Genomic DNA, 24,260 nt, shown 5'->3' with positions numbered 1-24,260 from the left:
GGTCACCAGTCAGAATAGCAGCAGGTAAGATCTGGGGAGATATGCACCAGTGGTGATCACAGACTGATGTAGTCTAAGACTTCTTCAGTGCTCCTGCTTGCATTTGATGAAACAGACTCAGGTAAGAATTATAAAGCACAACTGGGAGATAAAAATGGAAACACTAGGAAACACCTTACACTGAAAAAGCCAATGCACCTTGAGAGTTGAGGGCTGTAGAACTGGCCTGAGCTGCCTTGAGCCCTGTCATACTAACCAAAGTTGCAAAATGAAATTATCCCCCAGTTAGGAAGGAGCAAGATGAGGAGCTGCAGGTTTTTCTGGAAAGAGCTATTACCAAAATCAGCTAAGTATGAGCAAATCCATCTAAACCTGCTGTGTTGTTTATCCAGAAATGCTTCCACTTATACACAAGCATATAGGGAACAGTAAATAAAAATGACCATAGTCATGAGCGTCCCTTCAGGACAGCTCAACCTGGGGATGAGGGTCTGCTACCCTTGACAGCTCCTAGCTCTGATAAGGGCACACTACGTAGCTTGTCCTCATTCTCGGAAGTACTCGCTCCTTAAGGTGATATACCTCCAAGTGACATGCAGCCACAGAAAAACTAATTTCTTGGCATTCCCTATCACTCTGAGAAGCACCAGACCCAGATGAAAGACCATGGCAACGCTTTATTTTTTTCAGCTGGCAAGTTAATTTTGTAAATCCTGTCACACTAACCAGCAATAATCAGAGGCCATTGTTTGTTACAGCTTGTGGTGCTGCATGAAAACAAGCTCCCATCAACGCCTACTAACTCTCAGCACTATGATTATCCAAATGATATTACAGGGGGGGTGGGGTGGATAATGGGCATTTTCGAGATGTCCACAAGTAGCTGGGCATGAAAAGCCTGAAGCATCAGCAACTAAATGAGAGATACTAATTCTCACATGAATTCTAATGTATGCTCCTCAGTCCTGACTTGAAGATCTGGGTTGTATTCCTACTTGCCACTGACCTGTTGGTTAATTTGTACTAATCACTTACCCTCTTTGCGCCTAAGTTTCCCCACGGGTAATATAGGGAATATTAATACTGAGCTCATGTTATAAGGTTCTCGGTAATCTACTAATAAAAGTTGCTGTGTAATAGCTAGCTAAACCCACCACAGTAGTATTAAAGTGACAAAACAAGTTTTTAGTTCCTTCTTGGTCTGAGAGGGTTAAAACCTTGGCAAGTTAGTGCAGAGACAGACTACATGCATGTGTATATTGAGAGAAAAAATTGAAAAACAGGTGTTTGTGACTTAGCTTTGCATGTTGTGTGCTCTATAATCATTCTCATTACATCTAGCAGTGACTTCTGTAGCCTGGTGAGGCTGAACAGCTGAGAAGTTTTCATCTCTAGCTTCCCCTGCTTGGTTAGCAGTTTCATAATTCTACTGAAACATCACTGTCATCTGAGGTCACACTCAGAGGGAGGGATGATTTTCCACATAGCTAAGGCTTTAAATCCCTCTGAAGGCTTTGAATATCAAAGATACCCTAGGCTGAACATTTCATTCTTTAGGGAACGAGTGCAAACAAACCAGCAGTAGGCTGCTGAGCCCAAAATGAACAGACAGAAGTGACAATTTTTGCCCAGACTGGTCCCTGAAAGTACTCTACAGCCGTGACCAAATAGAAGTGTGCAGCTGCAAAATACTTTAAAAAGACCCAATCCAGCAAAAATCTGAACCCTTGTTGCACGAGGGTTCAGATGAAGAAGTTTCAAAACACAGTGTCTTCTGTAACCTGTCTGTGCAGCCTCCAAGCCTCTGAGCTGTTTTCAGAATGGGAGTGGGGGAAGAGAGTGGAGGAAGTTTGGTATGCGTTTTTTTCAGCCAGCACTGGTGGGGTTGGGTGGATGGACTGCAGCCTCTCTGAGATGGTGAGGGGCTCCAATCCACCCACCCCACCATCCAATACCAGCTGGGGAACTCCTACAATGAGCTTCTCTGCTCCTTTTCCCCATTCCCATTCTGAAAACAGTGCCTGAACTAGGAGGAAGGAGGAATCTTTGCTAGGGAAAACCAGCTGCAGGGTCTCAGCCAGCAGCTGGATCCCCCAACCCTGCATCCCCCCAGGAACCAAAAGTGAACTTCTGTTTGGTTTAGGGGATCGTTGTAATTCAGAACACTTCCTGCAAAGTGTTATGAGTTACAGCAGGCAGCTGCTCTTCTTTCTGTGCCCACGGTGACTTGTACTGCTAAGACCACTTGATTTTCAGAGTTAGGTTCTGCTGTGAAATATGATGAGGCAGATAGGGCAGAGGTCACAAATTTATTCACTGTGGCCATACCCCTCCACAATACAGCTAAACAGAAATTTCTTGTTAGCTTCAGTTGACAATGGATGTATTTTTGCAGGTAGTGGCTGTTTGAGTAAGAGGATGGGATGAAGGAAACAAATTCTATTAAACATTCCCTTTCTCCTTCCAACTTTATTTCTGTTTTGCTGCAATTCAGCTTCAGCCAAATATAAGTGTCCCAGACACCATTTTAATTCTGCAAAGATGGGAAGTAGCAGTTTACATGTGACAGGAAGGAGAGGTACAGCTGACTTTTTCTATAATATTAGCTAGAGTTGGTAGACTCTTGGATGCCTTTGTGGTGGTGGGTCTGGTTTCCTCCTTAGAAATGTAGACAATCAAGGGAACCACATACTCTTTACTCCCTCTTACCAGTCAGTGAGGGAAAGGATAAAAGTCCCAAGCTGTAACATGGATGGTTGCATTTCTACAATTACTTTTGTGGTGAAGTGAACAAATTCATAGGAGTGTGTTGTTTTTCTCTCATCCTGTGCTCTGCTTGCTCCTCTTCACATCCCAGCTGACCATCCTGGATGCATAAGATAATTCCCCTCAACAGAAGCACTAGACTCTGAGGTTAAGTAAAGGTAATCTCAATTTATGAAACTAGGGGCATGTCTACATGTGCTTTTACATGAGCGTTAAGGCAATTTAGGCATCTGGCTGCATAAGCATGCACTAAGACGCATTAATGCAGTGTGTGGACTGTCAACATCACTGGTGACGCGTAGTGGGTGCATATGCACCCCCTAAGATTGGCAGTGCACCCCAGCAAAAAGCACCACCAACACTGCCTCTCCCCACAACACCACCAGCAGCATTTGTGGGTGATCCCCAATCACCACTGTCCGCCACTGACTCTGCTGGCAGTGTCTGTGGGTGGTCGCTGACCTCTGGTCAGTGCTCACCACCCCCCCCAACCACTGACAGCACCGCAGCTGCCTGTGGGAGCTCCCCACTTGCTGCTGCCACGCCCCTGACCCTGACACTGCCGCCTGTGGGAGCTCACCATGCCCCCCCAGCCTCCAAGGGCACGCAGCGTTCATGGTTGACATACACAGTGTTAATGCACTTTAGCGTGTCTACACGTGTTAAGGTGCTTTAGTTTTAAGCAGGTATCAAACTTAGGCGCAAATAGCCTAAAACTGCCATTTTTAAGGTGCATTAAGGGTGCACACGTGTAGCACATTTTTAATGTGCCTTAAAAATGGCTAATGTGCCTTAAATTGGCACACATAGATATGCCTTATGAGACCTAAATGTTTGTGCTAAAGATACTTCTACAGCCTTTAATTAAAGGTGATTTTTTAACTGCAGCATAAGTTTGTTAGGATTCTTTGTGATAAACATGGTCTGGTACCATCGAACTGCAAATACTAACATATAGATTATGATGATACGACCCACTGCAATGGTCTTCAAACTGCTTTGGCTGTAGACCCCTTTACCTGCAAAATATTGCTACTTGTACTCCCTACACCTAATGCATCTCTGCACATTCATTGCTTAGGAAGTGTTGATACTTATGTCAGTGCACAGCAATGCCATTACTCACCTCATGTTGACCAATCAGAAGTTGTTAATCATTGTTAATATTCAGACATCTACCCCTTGGCAAAGCTCTGTGTACTCCAGTCTGAAAACCACTAACTGGGCCCATTTTGCAGGTGGGGAAACTGAAGGACAAAGAAGTGAATCAAACTGCCCCAGGTTACACAGCATGCCAGGGTAAAGCCAGTAACAAAACCCACATTTCCTTGATCCAAATCCATTGCTTTACTCACTCGCCCATGCTGCCTTTTGAAAGCTTCCTGACAACAAGCTCTGGATCTTTACTGCAGTGTCATGCAGCATCTGTATCACCACTTTTGAAAAGTCTTTGGCTCTGGAGGCAGTTGAAGATAATACTCAAGGTAGCCTGAAAGCAGGTTCACAGATCAACTGAATTTACATGAAAAGTTTTATTTCACAGGAGCGCCAGTCCAGCGTTTAACCTTAGGTGAGAATCAAAGGACAATTCCATCTGCAGACCTGTCTCCTGTGGTGTGATATGACCCTTTCTTTAGGCTTATGATCTCTGTTACACCAGTGTAACTCCAAAGTGATTCCTATTTGTACCTGTATGGGCACCACAGGTGAAATTCATATCTGTCTCATTATATGAATGGTGATACTACGCGCTGAAGGAGGACAAATTACTTTCCTACCTGAGGAAAAGTTCAGCACAATTCACATTTTCAGACATTCCAGTTTATCCCTTTCCCTGGTAGAAAATAAATTAATTTAACCACCACAGCTGCACAGAAATAAGAAATTGCTGCATGACTGACAAGGGAATCTCATAATGTTGAAAACAAGCCATCATTCTCATGCTCTGTTCTGGCACAAAAAACAAAACAAACAAGAAATCCTGTTGATGACAGATAAGGAAATAATAAAGAGTAAGGATTGTCAAAAATGCATTTTAAATAAGTTTGCTCCTAATGGAATACAAAAGATTAAATTTAAAATAACCATTAAATTTATCTGCTACAAAAATGAATGACATCAAAACAAGGTCCAGATACTTTGTAAAAGCAGGCTTTCTACTGTATGGCCGTTACTTTAAGGAAGTCAGTGTAGGACAGAAAAGATAACAAATATACCTGTACTCTTTGGCTGCATCCAGACATGCAGGAGTGTGTGCAGCGCACAAATTGTCACAGCATGTGCCCTGCACATGTGCTTTGTTGTGGGACAAATTGTCCTGCAACAGGCAAGCTGCCCTTGCCCAGCTCCTCCTGGCTCTTCAACCAGGGAGAGCAGGAGGTTGGGGCCAGCACTGGTGCTGACCCCAGCAGTCTTACCTGGTGGCCTGGAGCAGCAGGGGCACAGATCAGGCAGCACAGAGGTCTGTCAGGCAACCAGAGCATTACTCTGGACTGCCTGGTCTCTGCGTGTGCCGGTGCATGCTTGCTGTGTGTATGTTGCACTGCTTTTTGGTCCATTAATTTTTTTTGCTACCAGGAAATCCCAGTAGCAAATTTTGGCCCTGAGTTGCAAAATTGCAGTGCAGGGCATGTTTAAATGTGCTCCATTTGTGGCAACACAAAGAGGTTTGCCATACAACAAACCACACACCCCTGCATGTCTGGACAGAGCCTTGGAGGTAAGGAAGGATGCAAAGTGTAGCATTATTGCCTGTTGGGAATAAAGATGAAGAGAGATCCTGCTGGAGCCCTCCACTCTGTACATAATGAATGACTTCATGTCAGTGAGCATGTTCTGGTAGCCAAAGCTTTCTCATGTACGTGTGCAGCAAGCAGATGATGCTTGTCATGAACTTGTGGTTCTATGATGAGTGTAGAAGGAATGGGTTGTATGGAGGGTGGGCAGAGAGACTGAATGACTAAGTTTTCAGTAAATGATGGTGACATTTTGCTTTTGCCAAACTAGGGTAACATCTGCAAAAAATAATTAAAACTTCCAACATTTTAGTGCAGAGGAAAAACAGCAACACCTACTTTCTCAGTACAAATGCTACTTTTAAGAATACTAAATTATGCTGGAGCAACCTTTACAACTGACTGTACAGATGATTATGAGACCTGATCCAAAACCACTGAAGTCTATGACAATTCAATTGGAAGAAATTCAATGTACTTTGGATGAGTTTCCTTCCCAGAGAAACGTAAGTGAATTAAAGTTCATGATCTGCTAATAAGGTAGGTCAGATCTTAAACCCATTTCACAAAGAAATCTGAAGTGTTCTGCCCACACTGATTCAGCTACATCCAGGATTAGAATCCCCCATCTCCAACAAACATTCCTTCCCAGGAGGGTATGTCTACGGGAGACATTTACTGTGCAGTTGACTAATTAGCTGCAAAGTAAGCATCTTGGTGTCTACACGTGCGCCCCTATTAGGCTGGAGTAAACTAATTTACTCTGCAGCAGGATAGTACTTTTAAACACAAAAGTACAAGTACTATCCTGCTGCAGAGTAAAAAACACCACAGCAGTGCACATGCAGATGCTGCTCCAGCTGGCTGGGGCCTGAGGGTGCTACAGTGCAGGGTCTGTCTGCTGGCTAGTCCTGCACCTTCATGCCCCAGCCAACCCCTCCACAGCATGTTGAGCTAGGGGGAGCAACCCTGGGCGGGCAGGGCTGTTCCCTGGACCTCCTACCAACTGATGCAGCTCTGCCCCGGGCTCAGTATGCTGTGACCCCAGATGCAGATGAAGATGTGCACCCAACAGCAATAAGTTCCGGAGCACTAAGCTCCAGAGTTTATTGCTGTGCATTAAAGGCATGTGTAGATGCAATCAGGAGAAAGGAAGCTCACTAGGATTTACTACTCTTTGGGCCTGGTAGCACCTTTTTGTCGTGCTTTATACAACAGGGTACCATTCCATGATCAGGTCTTCTAAGTGCTACTGTAATACTGACAATAAACAAGTTTAAACAGAGTATAAGGCAGTTTCCAATCTCCTTCACTTTGTACCTGGGCAGATAAGACTTTTATCTCAATGGGCATGTCAACACAAGACCCTGATTGTGCAGTAGCTTGATACAACTGCACAGTAGCATCACATAGCAAAAACTGTGCCGAGACCTTACTGAGCAGTAGCATTAAGCTACTGTGCAGTAGCGTCACTTAAAAAGCATTCGTTGGCACTGCTGCACTGTAATTGTGGTTACTGTGCATTTATTGAGTAGTTGCTTATACAAGTATTAAATAAATGCACTGTAACTACTGCACAGCAGTGTCTCATGTAGACGTGCTCAGTGTAATCAACATGTGCATGACACATACCCCCAAAATGGGTAACTTTATCCAATGTGGCAGCAAATTTTCCTTCTAGAGAAAACCCTGAAAATTCTGAAGAATAAAACAAACAGAGAAAATACCCCTTCACTTACACATTCTAGGCCCCATCTGGATGGTCCTGAGAGAATATATAAACACCACAAGCAAGTACAAGGAACATGTGAAAACCTGTTGCTGTCATAAAAATGGAGAATTGCCTGTCATATGTACAACACCAAATTTTCAGCAGCGCTAAATATGACTTTCAGTAATGGCTTTATATCACCCAGCTGTTTTCCTTGGCCATAAAACCCTAAGCACTGTATTCACCTAGTTTTTCTTTGTTACAGCTTGAGAAATCACAGTGCTTTTCCCCTGATTGTTTAGCAATAAAAAATACAAACACAGATCACGTGACAATTTCAATCTAGTTTCCTCCACCTCCAAACTGCTATGTTATAAGAGGAAACAAGCCCCATGAGTGAAGGGGAAGACTGTTCATTTATGAGTCTGTATTACCACATCCCCTGACCTATTTTATTACTAAAAATAGCCTCTCTTAGGTCACTGCTGCAAATTGAATTCTGCTGCTTCATTGCCCACCGCAATCTCATGGAGCTGCATGCTTCCTACACATGAAACACTAAAGAGATTAACTTCTTCACCACCAGACACATTCAACTAGCCTTCTCAGAAGGCTCAAGAAAATGTAGCAAGCCATTTTGCCTTATATTGGTGGGGTTGCATGTCTTTTTGCAAGTTGTGTGCTTACAATCCAAATTCAATTATCCTATTTACCTCATGTAGAGGGACTACAAATCATTACCAGCATGTGAAAGCTAAGATTTCTAGATTGACAGTTTGTGTTTTTCAACATCTGTTTTATAAAGTGTTTTAAAGTGAAGGCAGAGCTTGGATAAATGCCAGAATGGCAGCCTCAAAGATCTGTCGTGGCAGTGAAGACTTTCTCATTGCTATCGTTTCACTACCTCTGGAGAGATTACCTCATAGGACTACCCAGCTGTGTCCCAGAAGAAAGATCTCCTGCAGTCAAAACATGGAGACTCTTGTACTGCTTAATTTAGTCCACTACATAAGTCTCCCTCATAACTGTGTGAATTTGCAAATCTTGTTCCTGCGTACACCAGGGTTAATACAGTTTTGGCTTTTTCAGACTAAAATATTCATTTGTTACAAAGTCCTAACCGGGAGTCTGGAAGAGATGCTATTTACTTAAAAGACAGTAGTACTTAGACATCCCAGTCAAAATTGTGCTAGGCATTGTACAAAAGCACAGGATATGTCTGCATAGATAAATGAAGACTCAGCAACAACCTGAGGAGGTTTACCCATGATACCTTTAATGGGGAGGCAAAGGCACTGAGAAGTCAAATGACTTAACTGACATCATACAGCAAGTCCGTGGCAAAGATGGCACAAGAACCATGACCCACGTCACCTTCCCTGCTAGGGCCCAGATCAAATTATCTCATCTTTCTAAAATCTTAGAGGGGTGAGTTAAATTCAGAATTTGTGTCTATCTGATTCATCAGCTCTCTGCTGATGTAGCCAATGCTAATCCTGTCTTCATAGAAAGGAGACACAAATCCTCAAGGACCACCAATTCACTTGACAGAGACCACTGAACAGCAATCAGATGATGATTCTGTTACCATTAATATCCTTTTCTTCCTCTACTTAACAGCCTGGCACACCAAGCTGGAAACTAACTGGTTATTTAAAAGGGAAAAATCACTAAAATAATAATTGATCATCTAGAATTCCACCAGTTTCATGAAGATAAAATGTCACTCCCAGCTTTGATCTGATTCATCATGATGTAAAATATTTTTGCCAGAGATGTGCAGAGAGGGGACACAGACAGGTCTTCACTGCCACCAAAGCATCTGCAAAATCTTACTCAGCATTATTCAACTCACTAGTGGGGACCAGAAGAGTTTGGGGGAGACACTGTTTCCCCTAGCACCCCCTGGCATGACAAGGAACAATGGACACAAATTATTAGAGAGTAGATTTAGATTAGACATCCGTAAGAACTACTTCACAGTTAGGGCGGCTAGGAGCTGGAACCAACTTCCAAGGGAAGTGGTGCTGGCTCCTACCCTGAGGGTCTTTAAGAAGAGGCTTGATGCCTACCTGGCTGGACTCATTTGAGTCCAGTCTTTTCTCCTACCCAGGTGGGGGGTCGGACTTGAAGATCTACAAGGTCCCTTCCGACACGACTTCTATGATTCTATGATAAGTGGTTAACGGGCTGGTTAATCCAGGCTGTTGATATTTGGTTAGTTACAGAGTTAAATTTCTTACTGTTAAAAGTATTTTTATTCTTTTGAGAATAAAATAAGATGTATCTTAGTTGGGCTGAGCTGCTTTGTTGTTAATGGGAAAGAGTAATGTCTACAGAGGATGCAAAGCACAAGGTCTATTTTGCCTGAGTTTCAGCTAGCAGCACTGAGATGCTGCAGGAACTCTGGGTTGCCACACAGGAGCTAAATTCTTATCCTATCCCCAGCTTGTAAAAGTCAATTGAAAGGTACCAGACCATTCTTGATGGACAGAAGAATCACATCGAAGAGAAGCACTGCCATTTATGAAGGGGTGTGTGAAGTGGTCAGTATTCGATTCAGATTTGGCCCAATTCGGGGGACAGTGATTCGATTCGCTTATTTGGATCGCTGTCCCAATTTGTTTTGGTCGAATCTGAATCTAAAGATTCGATTCTGATTTGGAGAACCAGTGATTCGGCCATAGGCACAGCTTTATATGTTCTTTCTACATACCTCGAGGTATCAGGTGTGGTTCATGAACGCTGAGATGGTGGGGCGGATGGAGCATCCCACAAGAGCGCGAGGGGGCTCTTCACACGCTCAGAGGCAGATCCCCCTCCGCACCTCCCCAGCTCACTGATCAGCTGTGGAGGGACTTGGGTGTCCCCCAGACCTAGGAGGTACTAGTTGCTGAGTTGGGGGGTGGGAGTCTCCCACACGCTCCACAGCAGACCCAAAAGTTGACCAGAAATATTTCTGGTGCACTTCTGGGTCCATCACCAAGCATGCAGGGGAACTACCAGCACTCCCATAGGACACTCCACCTGCCCCACCATCTCAGTGTTCATGAGCCGCATCTGGTACCTTGAGGTATGTAGAAAAAACATATAAAACCATGTCTATGGCTGAATTGTTGAATCTCTCCAAATCAATTTGAAGGCATTAATGGATCTCCTGATTTGATTCGGATTTGGAGATATGGCTGCCGAATTGCGCCGAATCTCCTCCAAATTGAATCAGCAAGTGAAGCTTCTCAGAGCCCTACCATTTACCAAGGGTGGGTAAAATGTCTGCTTAAAGAGAGAAAGAGACTTGGCATTTTTGACCTGTCTGTATTTTCTTATTGTTTGCAAAGGTATTAGAGTAGGTTGTTCTGGGCAGCTCTAGTTGTTTCTATAATCTTCTGATATCCTTCTACCTAGTCAGTCAGGCAGCCTGCTGGTTTGCATATGGAACAAAAGTTTCACTCATTTCTGTCCTCTGCATGACAGATGAAGGCCCAGTATCTCTGCTGAGATTCATTATATAACATTAGATCTATTATTTGCCCTACACAACATAAAGCATAGGGTACTGCTGACACTCGTGGGGGATCCAATAAGTACAGGTAAAGTTGCTCTCAAGTGGCTGTGGTTCTTCTCTGGGCATGTCCACATGTGCAATTAATGTTACTTTGCATTAAAATAAGGCACAGTAAACTGAGCCCAGGAGCACATCTACATGTGTGTCCGTGTTGGGAGCAAATTTGCTCCCAACAAGAGCAGCTGAGTCCAGGGCTGCTCCTGGGCACCTGCAGCATCCAAGGGGAGCTCCAGGCTCCCCTGGTGCCAGCCTGGGATTCAGGGAGCAAGAGGGGGCTCTCCCAGAGCAGGGGACAACTCCCAGCTGCATGGAGCTCAGGATCGCAGCCTGTGGGGTGCTGCCCCATGGCTGAGCAGCAGCAGCACCATGAGCTCTCCTTTATCTTGGCTTGCTGGGAGATGGGGGAGCTCTCTGAACCCAGTCCCAATGCCGCTCAGCTCCTGGCTCCCCTAGGAGCTGAGAGCTGAACAGTGCCGGAACAGGGGAGCTCTCTGCAGTGCCAGGCTGGGGATAGAGAGCTTCCCTGTCCTCTCAGCCCTGCTGCTGCCCATGAAGTGCATGAACCAGTCAACTCCTGCTCCATGTCTGTGCCTGGGGAAAGCCAGGAGCTAAGCACTGCTGGGACTGGACGGAGTCATAGGGGAGAGAGGGGGTTAAGCAACACCAGGACCGGGAGAAGCAGCACTGCTTACTCCCCAATCCCAACACTGCTTACCCCTCCTCCCCCTGTGACTCCTTCTGGTCCTAGCACTGCTTAACCCCTGCTTGCAGCTCCTCCCTGGTCCCAGTGCTGCTCAGTTCCTGGCTCCCCCAGGCATGGGAGGTGAGCAGGAGTCAACTGGTGCATGCACTGCATGGGCAGCAACATGGCTGAGGGGACAGGGACACTCTTTGTCTCTCAGCGTCGAGAGGGGAGAAAGCTCCCCCATCCCTTCAGCAAGCAAAGCGAGGGGACAGCTCAGGGCCCTGCTGCCACTTGGCTAGAAGGTATTGACCTAAGCCAGTGCCACCAAGCTCGGCTGCGATCCCAAGCTCCATGCTGGAGCTGTGGACAGCTCCTGCAACATCACCACTCCCCAACCATCTGTGGCCCCCTGCTGCCTAAAAGCAAATTACTCCCAGTCACTGTCTACACATGTGCTACTGTGCGGTAGCTAATGCACGGTTAATTGATTTCTTGGTACTAGCAAACCACATATTAGTCTAATTTACTGCACAGTAAGTCTCGTACACATGTAGACAGTAACGCTTTACTGCAAATTAGATTAGTCTAATGTGCAGTAGAGCATCTTGTGTAGATGCGCCCTCTGAGAGGACTGGAAGGGTGTTCCGAGACACTCTTCTACTCAGAACAGGAAAGATGCACGCTAAACCCTGTGATTTTCAAGACTATCTAAGGAACTGGGACACCAAAATTTAATTTCTTTTCTTTGGGAATATGCTACCATTCCAAATAAACAAACAGTTCCTTCAATACAATGTTGTTCTCACTCCTTTTGCTTCCATGCTGCTATATTGACTGTCCATTTTTGATTGCATGATCAAAAAAACAACATTCCTATTCAGTCCGTTTGATAAGTATTAAAGATACACATATCATATTCATTCTATGTCTGGACTCTGCCTAGTCTTACTCATACAGACTATAACTCACTCTATTAGAAGTCTTATTTAAAACAATAGGTCTATTCACAAAACAAGATGCTATTAAAATGACTGGAATTCACTGTAATTGCCTACAGCTCATATGCTGGTTAAACTGTTCAGATGGCTAATTGGAGTGTATGGTATTAGTGAGATACTTGGCAGCAGTACTAAGCTACTTGGTGCTGAACAGAGGAAAAAAAGGGTTTTTTTTGCTATTCCTTTATAAATGTGAAAACAAGGGTTTACTTCTGTAAATGTCCGTTTACACAGTCAAGGGCATGTCAGAAGCCTGTAAGTACTCAAACATTTCTGATCATAGTGCCAATGTCTACTTCTTATACCGAGTAAGCATCAAACTGGTACAAGACTATGTCATGCCAAAACAACACTTGGCAGCCTGGTCTGGGACCACTTGGGGAATCAAAGTACTGACTAGGACTGGAATCAAGGAGCAAGCCAGAGGGAGCCACAAACCACGCTGTTGCCCAGACACTTCCTGTTCCAGGACAGGGTCTTATATGGGGGCAGCGGAGGGTCAGCTGACCCTGGCCAGCCATTCTGGTACCAGGGAGTGAGCAGAGGGTTAGGCTCTACTGGAGGCTTCGCACCAGCTTTAACCAGCCTGGGTAGGTAGTCATGGGCTGGCAGGCTGAGATGAGCAGCTGTGCTGTCAGGCAAAAGCTTCAAGTTCCAGGGTATGGCCTGACAGACTGTAACAGTAAGTATTTGCTTTACAGCGAGGGGGGAAAAAAAAGAGAGAGATCACTTCATTTGTGAAGCTCTTCAGACTTCCATGCCTTAACTAAATTCTCCTTATGAAGAGAATTAAGATAATAGCTCTGTGCATTTTCCACAGGCTAGAATTCACTTTGACGGTTCTAAACAAGTACAAATGCAGAAATGCCTGCAACCACCATGAGGATTTTGACTGGATTAGGCCACCCTTCACTGCTGGGCTGTGCTCCTCCACAGCTGGACTGTATTGGGACAGCCCTGATAGAAGGGGGCCAGGTTATGGGTGTGATTCCACCCCCCTCCTGGGTCAGGCTGGTCATGAGCTGTCAGGGAGGGAGTGGAGTTGTAAGGGTCAAGCCTTTGTTTCAGTAGCTAAGACATTTTACCTGCCTACCAAGCCTAATAAATTAATTGGTATCTCTTTACCAAATTTACACATGTATCTAAAGATGCAGACAGACACCTAGATGGTATTTACAAGACTATCTACAGTAGACATCTATGTCCTATGGAGCCTAACCCATTGACACCTTTGTAATTCTGTTAAACACCTAGCCACACTGTTATGTGCATAAAAGTCCATAGCTCATTATGGCACTGAAGGCTGTGTAAAATAGACATGAGTTTAATTTGTGAAACTAACTTGTTGGAGTAGAGCAAGGTGGGCAAAATACGGCCAGTGGACCAGATCTGGCCCACCAAGGGATTTTATCCAACCTGCAGCAGGTACCTGGGCTGTGGTGCATGTGGCTGGTCCTGCTACCTTCGGGCATACAACAGGTCTGGGGAGGTATGGCAGCTGCACTCTGGTTCCCGGCTGCTGCCACTAGTGTTTCCACTGCTGCCACCCCTGCTCGTCGGGCACCGTGGCCATGTCCACCCCGCACCCACCTCCAGAGCTGCCAAATAGAACAGGTAGGCAGGATCTCCATGGAGACTGGCCCGGGACCCCTGTTGGCAGGGCTGGGCAGATGGGTATGTAGGGAGCAGCATCCAGGAGAAGAATGGATGGATGGGAGCTGGTTCCAGGATCACAGGGTGGTGACAGCATGGGCTGGACTGGGGCAGAGCCACGATCCACTCCCCACATGACAGCTCATGATCAGCCTGACCCAGGAGTGGGGTGGATTGCATGCCCATAACCCAGCCCCCATTACCAGGGTTGCCCCAGTACAGCACAGCTGTGGAAAAGCAGAGTCCAGCAGTGAGGGGTGGCCTAATCCCGTCAAAATCCATCAGGGCTGCCACACAGTGCCAGGCCATGCTGCTGCACAGCCATACTATATTGGAGCTGCCTGCATGCACCTGTGCTGGGGCAGGGCAGCGGGGGCCAGGTCACTGGGCCACCTCCTGGGTCGGCTGGTCATGATCCATCATGCAGGGAGCGGATTGCAGGTCTGGTCTGGCCCCAGCCCTGGCACCATTTGCCAGTCTCGTTCCCAGATGCCGCTCCTAGCCCATCCATCTGCCCAGCTCTGCCCGCAGTCCTGGGCTTGTCTCCATGGAGACCCCGTCCATCCACTTCATCTGTACTGGTTCAGTAATCTCCTATTTAGGGAGTTTTGATGAGCCATTGCAAGGCGGGGGGGATGGACTGCTGACCCAGCCCGCAACAGCTCACCAAAACTCCGTAAGTAGCCCTCCAGCCCAAATAACTGCCCACCCCTGGTATATAGGAGTGCCAGTTGGAGAAATTGGGAGCTAGGTCACCTGCAGAGCCAAAACGTAACAAACAAATAAACAAAAAACCTCATGCCATCACTTTTTCTAGGAAAAAGAATTCTCATCTTCTAAATATATTTATGCGAATATGAAAAAGATAAGTGTTTTTCAAAACAAAATATACAGAAAAACGTATGGAAATCAGATACCACAACCACATTTGGTAAAAAATAGATCCCAGACCACTCTTTGTTTAATTATATACCTGCAAATAAATTTCAGATCAACAGCATGCATCCTTCCCCATCTATGTTCACTCTCATAAGATAGCTATTTCATTTAAGTGAAATTACTTTGGTGATCTATTTCCCACAGTTCCTGACACCTATGAGAATACTTCTTAAAGTAGCTGCATGAAGCAGATGACAAACCTTCAGCTGCTGATGCATCTAATCTGCCTGTACACTCATGGATCCCTCTATGCTGTTCAGCACCTGGAAAATTAAAAATAGCTATCATATACAAAACCTAACCAAATACTATAAGACAATGTTGTGCCTTTACATTACTTTTTATTTTATTCTGTGCTACTAAATATCTCACTGTTGATAATATTGGGCTTACAAAGGAGTGATAATAAGGAAATAAACCAGGTTGTAAAGACAGACTAAGGAACAGTCTAAAAAGGAGATGTGAAGAGTACTCTGTTCTTAATTTACACGAGACATCTGAAGAGATGGGAAAGAAAGAATGCAACTTCTGAACTCTGTTAATGATAAACAGAGCTATAATTTAGAGAAACAGTTTCAATCTTTTTATCTTTGTTTTCTCTCTTGATTAAATCAGGGCATTCTATCAAGAATCAATACTGCATGCCAGATCTCTTTCATAGTGACAGACTTTAAAAAGAGATGGTAAATAATGAATGGAATACTACTGTATAATTCACTGTGCTGCTTTTAGTAAGAGCTTATCAAATTCAGAAATGTGCAAGATGCTTCCAGTCCACTGAGAAGCAACCTTTTGAAAAAAGCAGTACTGGTACTTTAACTGAATGGCCAGTGCACCAAACTGTGCATCCTGTTTTTGTCGGCCACACACGTGGATCATTCATTAAAAGATATCATTGTCATGCAGAGATAAGTAAGCTGGTAGTCAGGGAAGACCTTTTTTGTTAGATGGTTACTTCACAAAATGCTATGCATTAATTGTGTGTCATATACCATTTTCCTACCACTGCACCACATTTAATTGAACACTGGTTAATGCAAAGTCAGTCAAATATACATAATTCAGGCCAAAAAATCCTCACACTGAGAGTGCAGTGAAGAGCCATCTACTTAATTCAGTCAGCAGGGTCAAGGCTGAGGTATATTTCCCCATCTCCTGAAGCAGGTAGAGGACAGACTGCCTGTCTTTAAAGGAGCCACATGCAATGAAATAACAGCTGGCATCTAGTTCAACCCACCACTCAAAAGCAAAAACATTACTGTCTAAACTATCTCAGACTGCTCTTTGTCTAGTCTTCACTTCAAAAATTGCAGTAGTGGAGACTCAACAGCCTTTCTTGACAATCTTGTCCAATACTTATCAGCTAACATAGAAAGGTTTTTTTACTATCCAACCTAAATACTTGTTACAATTTCATCAACTATATAACTGTGGGTTGCAGCAATCTCCACAGCCATTGAATCCTAGCCCTTTTAAAGGATCAGATTTGGATAGTGCACTCAGTGTGGATCCAATACCAAATTGCTACACTTCACCTAGCCTGCTCTGCAAAAACCCTCACAAACTGTTACCCTGGCTTTTGTTCTGCACTAGACCATAGTTCTACAGCATGAAAGAAAAGTAACAGCTCAGGAGAAACGCATCTGTATACCAGAACTACCTGGGAATCCACTGACATTGAAACAGTATGTTCCCAAGGATGATGTAGAAATTAAGATTTGGGTCTCAGTACAATGCAGAAGAACCAAAAAGTTGTTTGCCACTGGTCAACAAATATTTCCACATTTATAACCTACCCCAGGCTTTTATTACAGTAGCTACATTTTTAAATATGCCACTTTACCTTTAAAAGCTTTTAAAAAGCAAGCACAGAGTTCTATCAGGAAGAAATGAGTTTACCAACTGTGATCCACTGGATTTGAACTCAGAATAGAAGGGGAACGACAACTTTATTAAGATCAGCTTTCCCTTTGGCCTAGAATGTATTGATTGATTGCTAGTTAAATACTTTTATGACTTCAAAAACAACTAAAACATTATCGTGAAAATTCTTAACAGTCTTATGAAAAATGGCAGCAACTCACGTATGCTGTTTAAGTCCCCCTATAAATGTTTCTTACCCTCAAGATTATAAGCTGCATGCTGGAAGCCTCAATATGTCACTTCAATTAATTGTGCTCACTGTAGTGCAGTTAAATGAAGTGTCTGTCTCCTGGAAATTACATATAGCAGCTTTCTGTCCAAACCAAAGCCACGCACTTTCAGCTATTGCACAAAGCAGATATGAACTACAGATTCAAAAAATGTGTGTGTATTTTCTTCTTTTTGTTTAATTATGCAATTTCTATTTGAACCTCACAGAATGAAGTTAAGGGGAGAATAACATTTGGGCAGGAACAACTATTACATGCAAATTCCCTCCCTGATTTGTTGGGGAAAAGTAGTGCAATTGTGCTTTTGTAATCACTTTCCCTTTTATTCACTTTCTGTTGTTCAGAACAAATTTGGAAATGATGAGGGAAGATTGGAGCATGCTGGAAGCTGAAGCCTTTTACCTATCCACAGGCCACTGCTTCTTTTGTGCATGATAAGCCTGAGGTACCCTGAATAAATATCCACAATCTGTGATGATTACAAGCTCCATCCTTTCTCTATTTGGAACAACTAGCATGAGACAACCAATCATTCCTGTACGAATGATGTAAAAACAAGAAAGAAGCTGAAACAACCCCTAAATTGGTTTTATTTTATCAAAATGATAATCTAGATGATTTTTCTGCATGAATGCCAACCTGGGTCTGAGAAAAGAAACTACAACTCTGATGGAGAAATCAGAGCCATGCTAATTAAAATCAAGTGCATCCTCTGGAAAACATGAATAAGAACACAAAAGAAAGACAGCATGTTCCTGAGGGCAAAGTTAGATTGGATTTTAACATAAACACAAAAAATATTAGTCTTCAGTGACTAAAAAGTTAAAGTCTACCTTATTAGACTTTAAAGATGTTAAAGTCTTATAAGCTTTAAAGATTTTGTGCCAAGTCCAGGAGCTGTCACAGATATGACCCAGACATGAGGAATCAGGGTTCAAAAATGATGGGTTGACTATACCATAAGTCCAGAAGCCCAGGTTGCAATACCAGATGGCTTGATGGATCATGACAGATGGCAAGTGACTCTGTGGTCATGGCCAGGCCAGAAGTCCAGGAATCCAATACACAGGCTAAAATAGGCAGGAGCAAGGTACTGGGATCCCAAGGCAGAGATAAGATCAAAGAAAAGCTGGAGGCTGGGCAAGAGGGTCCAAGGCAGAGGTGAGACAGGATCAAAGGAGGAGGTACAAAGGAAGAGTAGGACTCCAAAAGCCCAGCAAAGAAGTCCACAGCAGGAATCAGACTCTCAGTTACAAGGCCCTGTAGGACGTAGGAGAGTTTTACATCTCTCCCATCAGTGTCTTATCCTATTGGTCCTCCTAAATCACTGAAACATATGCTCTACTCACCCACTTTTGCTTAGTATGAACAAAAATAAAAAATTAGGTAATGAAGCTAAGGTAGAGTAGGCCTCAGTGTGCACTTCAGAGTCACTTTCAGGCTTTTTACCTTAGGTAAGCTTTGTTGTGCATACTCTAAGACAGCCACACTTCCTAATTTCTGGATGTTAGAGTGTGACGAGTGGGAGCAAGGCAGTGGGATGTTCCTCTCAAAGGCAATCTCCCAGGTCTGGCACAGAGGCAGGATAGATATGACATACTTGTCTAACATCCAGCACAAACTCTCAGCAGCATTTAAGTGGACAGTGAAAACTGGTCAACACAAGACCTCTGTTATTAGTCATCCTTCTCTCTTACAAGTACAAAAATATACTGAGCATGATTCTGCTCCAACTTTATTAGAAGGCTACCTCCATGTTGCAAGTGGTTATTGTTGGTTTCCTGGCTTTGCTGTCACTTCACTGTCACTTTTTTGCCCATTCTAAAGAAAAAGGAACAGTGCTTATCTTACTGAGCATGAACAACAGTTAAATGTAATTTGGAGCATCACTCAGGATTAAAATATAAGATTTAGTAGTGCAAAATTCCACAAAAATGTCACAATGGAACAATTTTTGTCCTAATAATCCACAGCAGTGAAAATACTCATGAAATCTCTTTCTCGTTCTTCAGCTTTTCAGCTGCTCCTATTCTCTTTTGATTAAAAATACAAGCAAATGACTCTTCCATATTAAATCTGACAGCAAGATCATGCTTTGCACTATGGTTCCAAGATAGCAATTCACAGTGATTTAAATGATCAAGTTCCACTATTTTTTATTGATACGCTCATGTACAGAGCCACAGACAAGCAATTCTCCCTGTATCTGTGTGAAAAAAAATCCTGCAGATACATGTTACGAAGACAAATTACTTTCCTCATAGTCCCTGGGCAACTCACCTGCATCCTTCCCTGTTAGCTCTCTGCTAGGAACAATTCTACACTCCTAAAACAGCGAGTCAACATTTCACTTCCCTCCCTCCCCCTATTCTTTATTTCCATCTTGCCATATTTATTTCCATTATGCTGGCGGGGAGGATCACACAGGTTTTGGGTCTGTGATTTGACACAGTCATGTTGAAATCATACAGAAAACCAATACAGGACATATTTAAACCTTGCAAACTTGATCCAGTTACCACTGACACCAATGCAAGCTGAACAAAGTCCTATCTGAGAACTTAAACAAAGTGAAGTTAAAGGCTGCATGAGCATTGTGATGGCCCTCTGGCTTGGTATGAATTTCCCTGTAGTAGAACCATTTGTTACACACATAATTAGAGCTGACAATTCACTTCTTTCCAAGGCAAAGCACAGCTCTTTGCCAGATTCTCAGCTGTGATCCAGTTGCTTTGCACAAGGATTCTTTTCTTTAGAAACACTTCAATGCAAATAATAATGAAGGGATTGTTACTGGTAAATCTGAGCTAAAATGAGAACGACATGAGAGTAATGGCCATGAGATGGATAAGGCAAAACTGTATAGAGTGACTAGTGATTTCAGTGACCCATCTAATATACTATGAAGAACCCTGTTTTTTTCCTGCACTTTCTGAAATTCAGGATCCTTAAAAGTATCTAAGTCTAAGCACCCAAAATGAACATCAGTCAAAATACCTGGCACCCTGCTGCCACCAGCGTTCATTGTAAGCTGTGCAGTATGTGCAGTCATGCAGGTGCGTTCATGCTGTGCTGCCAGGCACGCCTGCGTGACCATGCGTGCTGCGCAGCTTGGAGGCTGCCTGCCACTTGTATCCCCAGTAGCACAAGAAAAGTTCCAGCAACACAGGGAGAATACTCACAGAAGTCTCCCCCTTGCCCCTCTCTCCCTCCAGCCAAAGCCTCATATCCCCAGGCCAGAACCAAAAGTTCCACAGACTGGATTTAGCCCTCAAGCCATAGATTGCCAACCTCTGGTATGGAATTTAGTCACTAGATTGCCCAGGATGAGGAAAACATTTTAGGTTAAATAGATTTTGATTAGCATGTGACTGCTCTTAACTTACACATACAAAAAGGTTTCTGATTGAACTTCTGCATCTAGAAACAAGTCTTTCATTTTCATGCGTTCCTATTTCATGCATAGCAGGAAACAGAGGCCTCATACAGTCATTCCATTTTTCCTGAGAGTTGATGCAGAAGTTCAGGCTTTTTCTCCCAAAGTAAAAACGGTTATTCTGGGAGAAAAAGAACCTAGGAACAATGAGGGTTAAAATACTTCCAGGAGAGTTTCTCTGGGGAGAAAGAATGTCTGTACATGCTAACAACACAAACCAACCCTGGGCAGTTTAGGTTAGCCAGTCAAGATTGCTTTATGCACTGCTGCCATCTGTTGCCAGGCAGATTAAGGGAGCCTGCAGAGCATCCAGAGATGTGTGCACAGTGTCAGTGCTGCAAGTTCTCTACTGTTCAGGGCCTCAGCACTTGAATGTCCATTCACGTAGCTCTGGATAAGTTTTTCTACCACAAGAACAAACCTGAGAGAATTCCCCCAGATTATTTGAATGTGTGTATGCAGTCAAAGATAAGCCATGTTGCAGAGCATACACTTGGTCACATTAACATTCTGCAAAGTTGCCAGAATACATGATAACTGTCAAACTACTACTGTCCTGACCAATCCTTCATTACTGGGGAGAGAGAAATATTTTTAAAAAATCAAAAGATGTTGGTCCATGATCTGCTCCTTCGCTTTGGTACAACTCAGTGAAGTTATTCTTGATTTATACAAGTATAAGGGAAATTGGAACAATGGTCCTCTTTAGAAGAAAAAATATTTAGCCTCTCTCAGGTTTTCCTTTATTGAAGCTACTACACTGGAAAATGGGAAATCATCCCATTGCATTAAACAAGGCAGAAGACTGTTGGATGTCAGGTAGACTGCAAATCTAAAATTTGTACCACTTCACTCATCCCACACCAGGTTTCTTCTACCATGACAAAGAAAGGAAAGTTACAGGAATTATTTTGAAGAAAAATGATATCTATTTTACTTTAAACCCTACTTTTTTGAAATGGGCAAGAATTCATCCTGGATATTAGAAGAAAGTTTTTAACCAATAAAAGGAATAAGATTCTGGAACAACCTCCAATAACACCAGTGCTTTTAAGCAGGAGCTTGCTACATTGATAAACATAAATTGCTAGAGGTGTTGTCTGAGACAGCATGGGACTAGACTCAATGACCCAAGAGGTCTCTTCCAGTCCTAAGAAATAGTCTTCCTAAGGATCCCTCTTCATATTTCCATTCAACAGTCAATGCTTTGGGACCTACAGATACAGACCTACAAAGCTTTCACACCTTACGGCAACCTGAGAGGAGGCAACTCCACACTCTCCACGCTCCGAACAGCCCGAAGGAGCTAAGCAGTCCCGGAGGAGAAAGCATCAAGTGATTGTCATAGGCGACTCCATCCTGAGAGGTACAGAGGGCCCCATCTGTCGCCAGGACCCCTCAAAAGGCGAGGTCTACTGCCTACCTGGAACAAAGATTCATGACGTGATGGGGATGATCCAGGCCGTGATCCAGCCCACCGATTACTACCCCATGGTCCTATTCCATGTGGGTACTAATGATGCAGCCAGGAGAAGCCCTGATCGCCTGATGGCAGACTACCACGCTCTGCAGGGCGTGCTGAAGGAGACAGGTGCACAGGTGGTATTCTCTTCTGTTCTACCAATGAGCGGATGTGGAAGATGGCATGAGACGTGCATTGCAGAGACCAACTGGCAGCTTCCGGAATCGTGTCTTGAGGTGGGCTTTGGCTTCCTTGACAACAACCCGCACATCACGATGAGAGACATGCTTGGGTGGGATGGGCTCCACCTTTCCCCTAAATGTAAGCGTGTTTTTTCTTCTAGGTTGGCAGATCTCCTCTGGCAGGCTTTAAACTAGGCTCGTCGCAGGAAGGGGAAGATGAGGGTGGAGGAAACCATGGACTGCTAAACCAAGCAGCACTCACAAGTACAGCCCAGCCTAGACCAACGAGCAGAACATACACACAGGTAAGCAACAGGGGCCAGGGCAATGTTGTGATTAGAGGGCCAGTGCACACATCCACAGGAGGCCTCAAATGCCTCTACACAAGCGCTCATAGTATGGGAATCAAGCAGGAGAAACGTACCCTCCTGCTAGCTGACACCAACCCAGACATAGTGGGGCTCACTGAAATGTGGTGGGACCCAACACATGACTGAGTGGCGAATATCAAGGGCTACAGGCTGTACAGGAGGGACAGGACAGGGAGGAAAGGGGGAGGTGTGCGGCTCTACATTAAGGAGGAATACACATCCTCACCAGGTAGCACAGAGTCAGAGGAGGGGCACATGGAAGTGCTATGGGTTAGAATACAAGGCAGTCAAGGGGAAAGAGACTTAACAGTGGGGGTCTACTACAAACCACCCAACCAAGGGGAAGACCTAGACCAGGAATTCTTAAGTCAGCTCACAGAGGTAGTTAGGTCACAGGACTTGGTCATCATGGGTGACCTGAACTTTCCAGACATCTGCTGGGAAGAGCAGTCAGCCAGATCTGACTGCTCACTTAGGCTCCTAGCTGGAATGCAGGACCTCCATCTAACCCAGGAGGTGCACAGCCCCACCGGGGGAGATGCCTTGTTGGACCTGGTGATGACGTGGTGAGGGGGCTGCAGGTGCTTGACCACCTGGGCGACAGTGATCATCACCTGCTGGAATTCACCATCCAGCGCAAGATGGCAAAGGCCTGCAGCAAGGCAGCAGCAGCTCTAGATTTCAGGAGGGTGGACTTCAGTGAGCTAAGGAGAATAGTCAGGGAAGCACTGAGGTCCCAGAGGGGAGGGGAGCCAGGTGTCCAAGAAGAGTGGTTGCTCCTTAAGGAGACGATCCTCCAAGCCCAAAGGGAGGTAATCCCAACATGGATCAAAGGGAGCAGGAGGGCACAAAAGCCCCCATGGCTCACCAAAAGCATCCAGGAATGTCTTCTAGCTAAAAGAGAAGCGTACACCCAATCAAAGGGAGGGGCCACCACCAGGGAGGATTATATAGCGGTTGCTCGGGGATGCAGGGGGGCAGTCAGGAAGGCCAAGGTGGAGATGGAACTGGGACTAGGTTCCCAGATCAGGGACAAGAAGAAGTCCTTTTTTAAATACATAGGGGCCAAAAAGAAGGTTCCAGGTAACACGGAGCCCTTGAAAGACATGCTAGGAAATTTGGTCATCACACCAGATGACAAAGCTAACCTATTTAATGGCTTCTTTGCCTTCATTTTCCTGAGCAGGGACAAGATCAGCCCCCCCATCGAGCCCCCCTCAGGCCCCAGGGGAGGCGCATCTAGGCCAAGGGTCAGGGAGGATCTAGTGAGGGAACTTCTGGAGGGACTGGATGTATTTAAATCAGCTGGTCTGGACGATCTCCACCACAGAGTGCTGAGGGAATTAGCTGAGGTCATTGCGGGACCCCAGCACAGCTTTACGAGCACTTGTGGTGCTCTGGTGTGGTGCCAGAGGACTGGAAGCAGGCCAGTGTGGTTCCCATCTTCAAAAAAGGGAGGAAGGAGAACCCGGGGAACTACAGGCCAGTTAGTCTTACCTCGATCCTAAGTAAGCTTTTTGAGAGAATTATTCTGGCACATGTCCACGAGGAGCCAGCAGGGGAGATTATGCTTAGGGGCAACCAACATGGGTTCATTAGAGGCA

At 44.6% G+C, this 24,260-nt stretch overlaps 1 protein-coding gene across 1 annotated transcript in view; it reads right to left on the bottom strand.

Moving 5' to 3' along the window:
• SERGEF (secretion regulating guanine nucleotide exchange factor) overlaps positions 1–24,260 on the bottom strand; it is a 260,481-nt gene that overhangs the window by 60,727 nt on the left and 175,494 nt on the right. Inside the window, exon 11 of the mRNA XM_019552141.1 lies at positions 15,253–15,315. Within this exon, the coding sequence (XP_019407686.1) occupies positions 15,253–15,315 (63 nt within the window). The remainder of the gene's footprint in view (positions 1–15,252; positions 15,316–24,260) is intronic.

This window comes from Crocodylus porosus, unplaced genomic scaffold (assembly GCF_001723895.1).
Source record: "Crocodylus porosus isolate Cpor-Errol unplaced genomic scaffold, CroPor_comp1, whole genome shotgun sequence".
Classification (NCBI taxonomy): domain Eukaryota; kingdom Metazoa; phylum Chordata; order Crocodylia; family Crocodylidae; genus Crocodylus; species Crocodylus porosus.
This window is presented reverse-complemented; position numbering and strand designations above follow the sequence as displayed.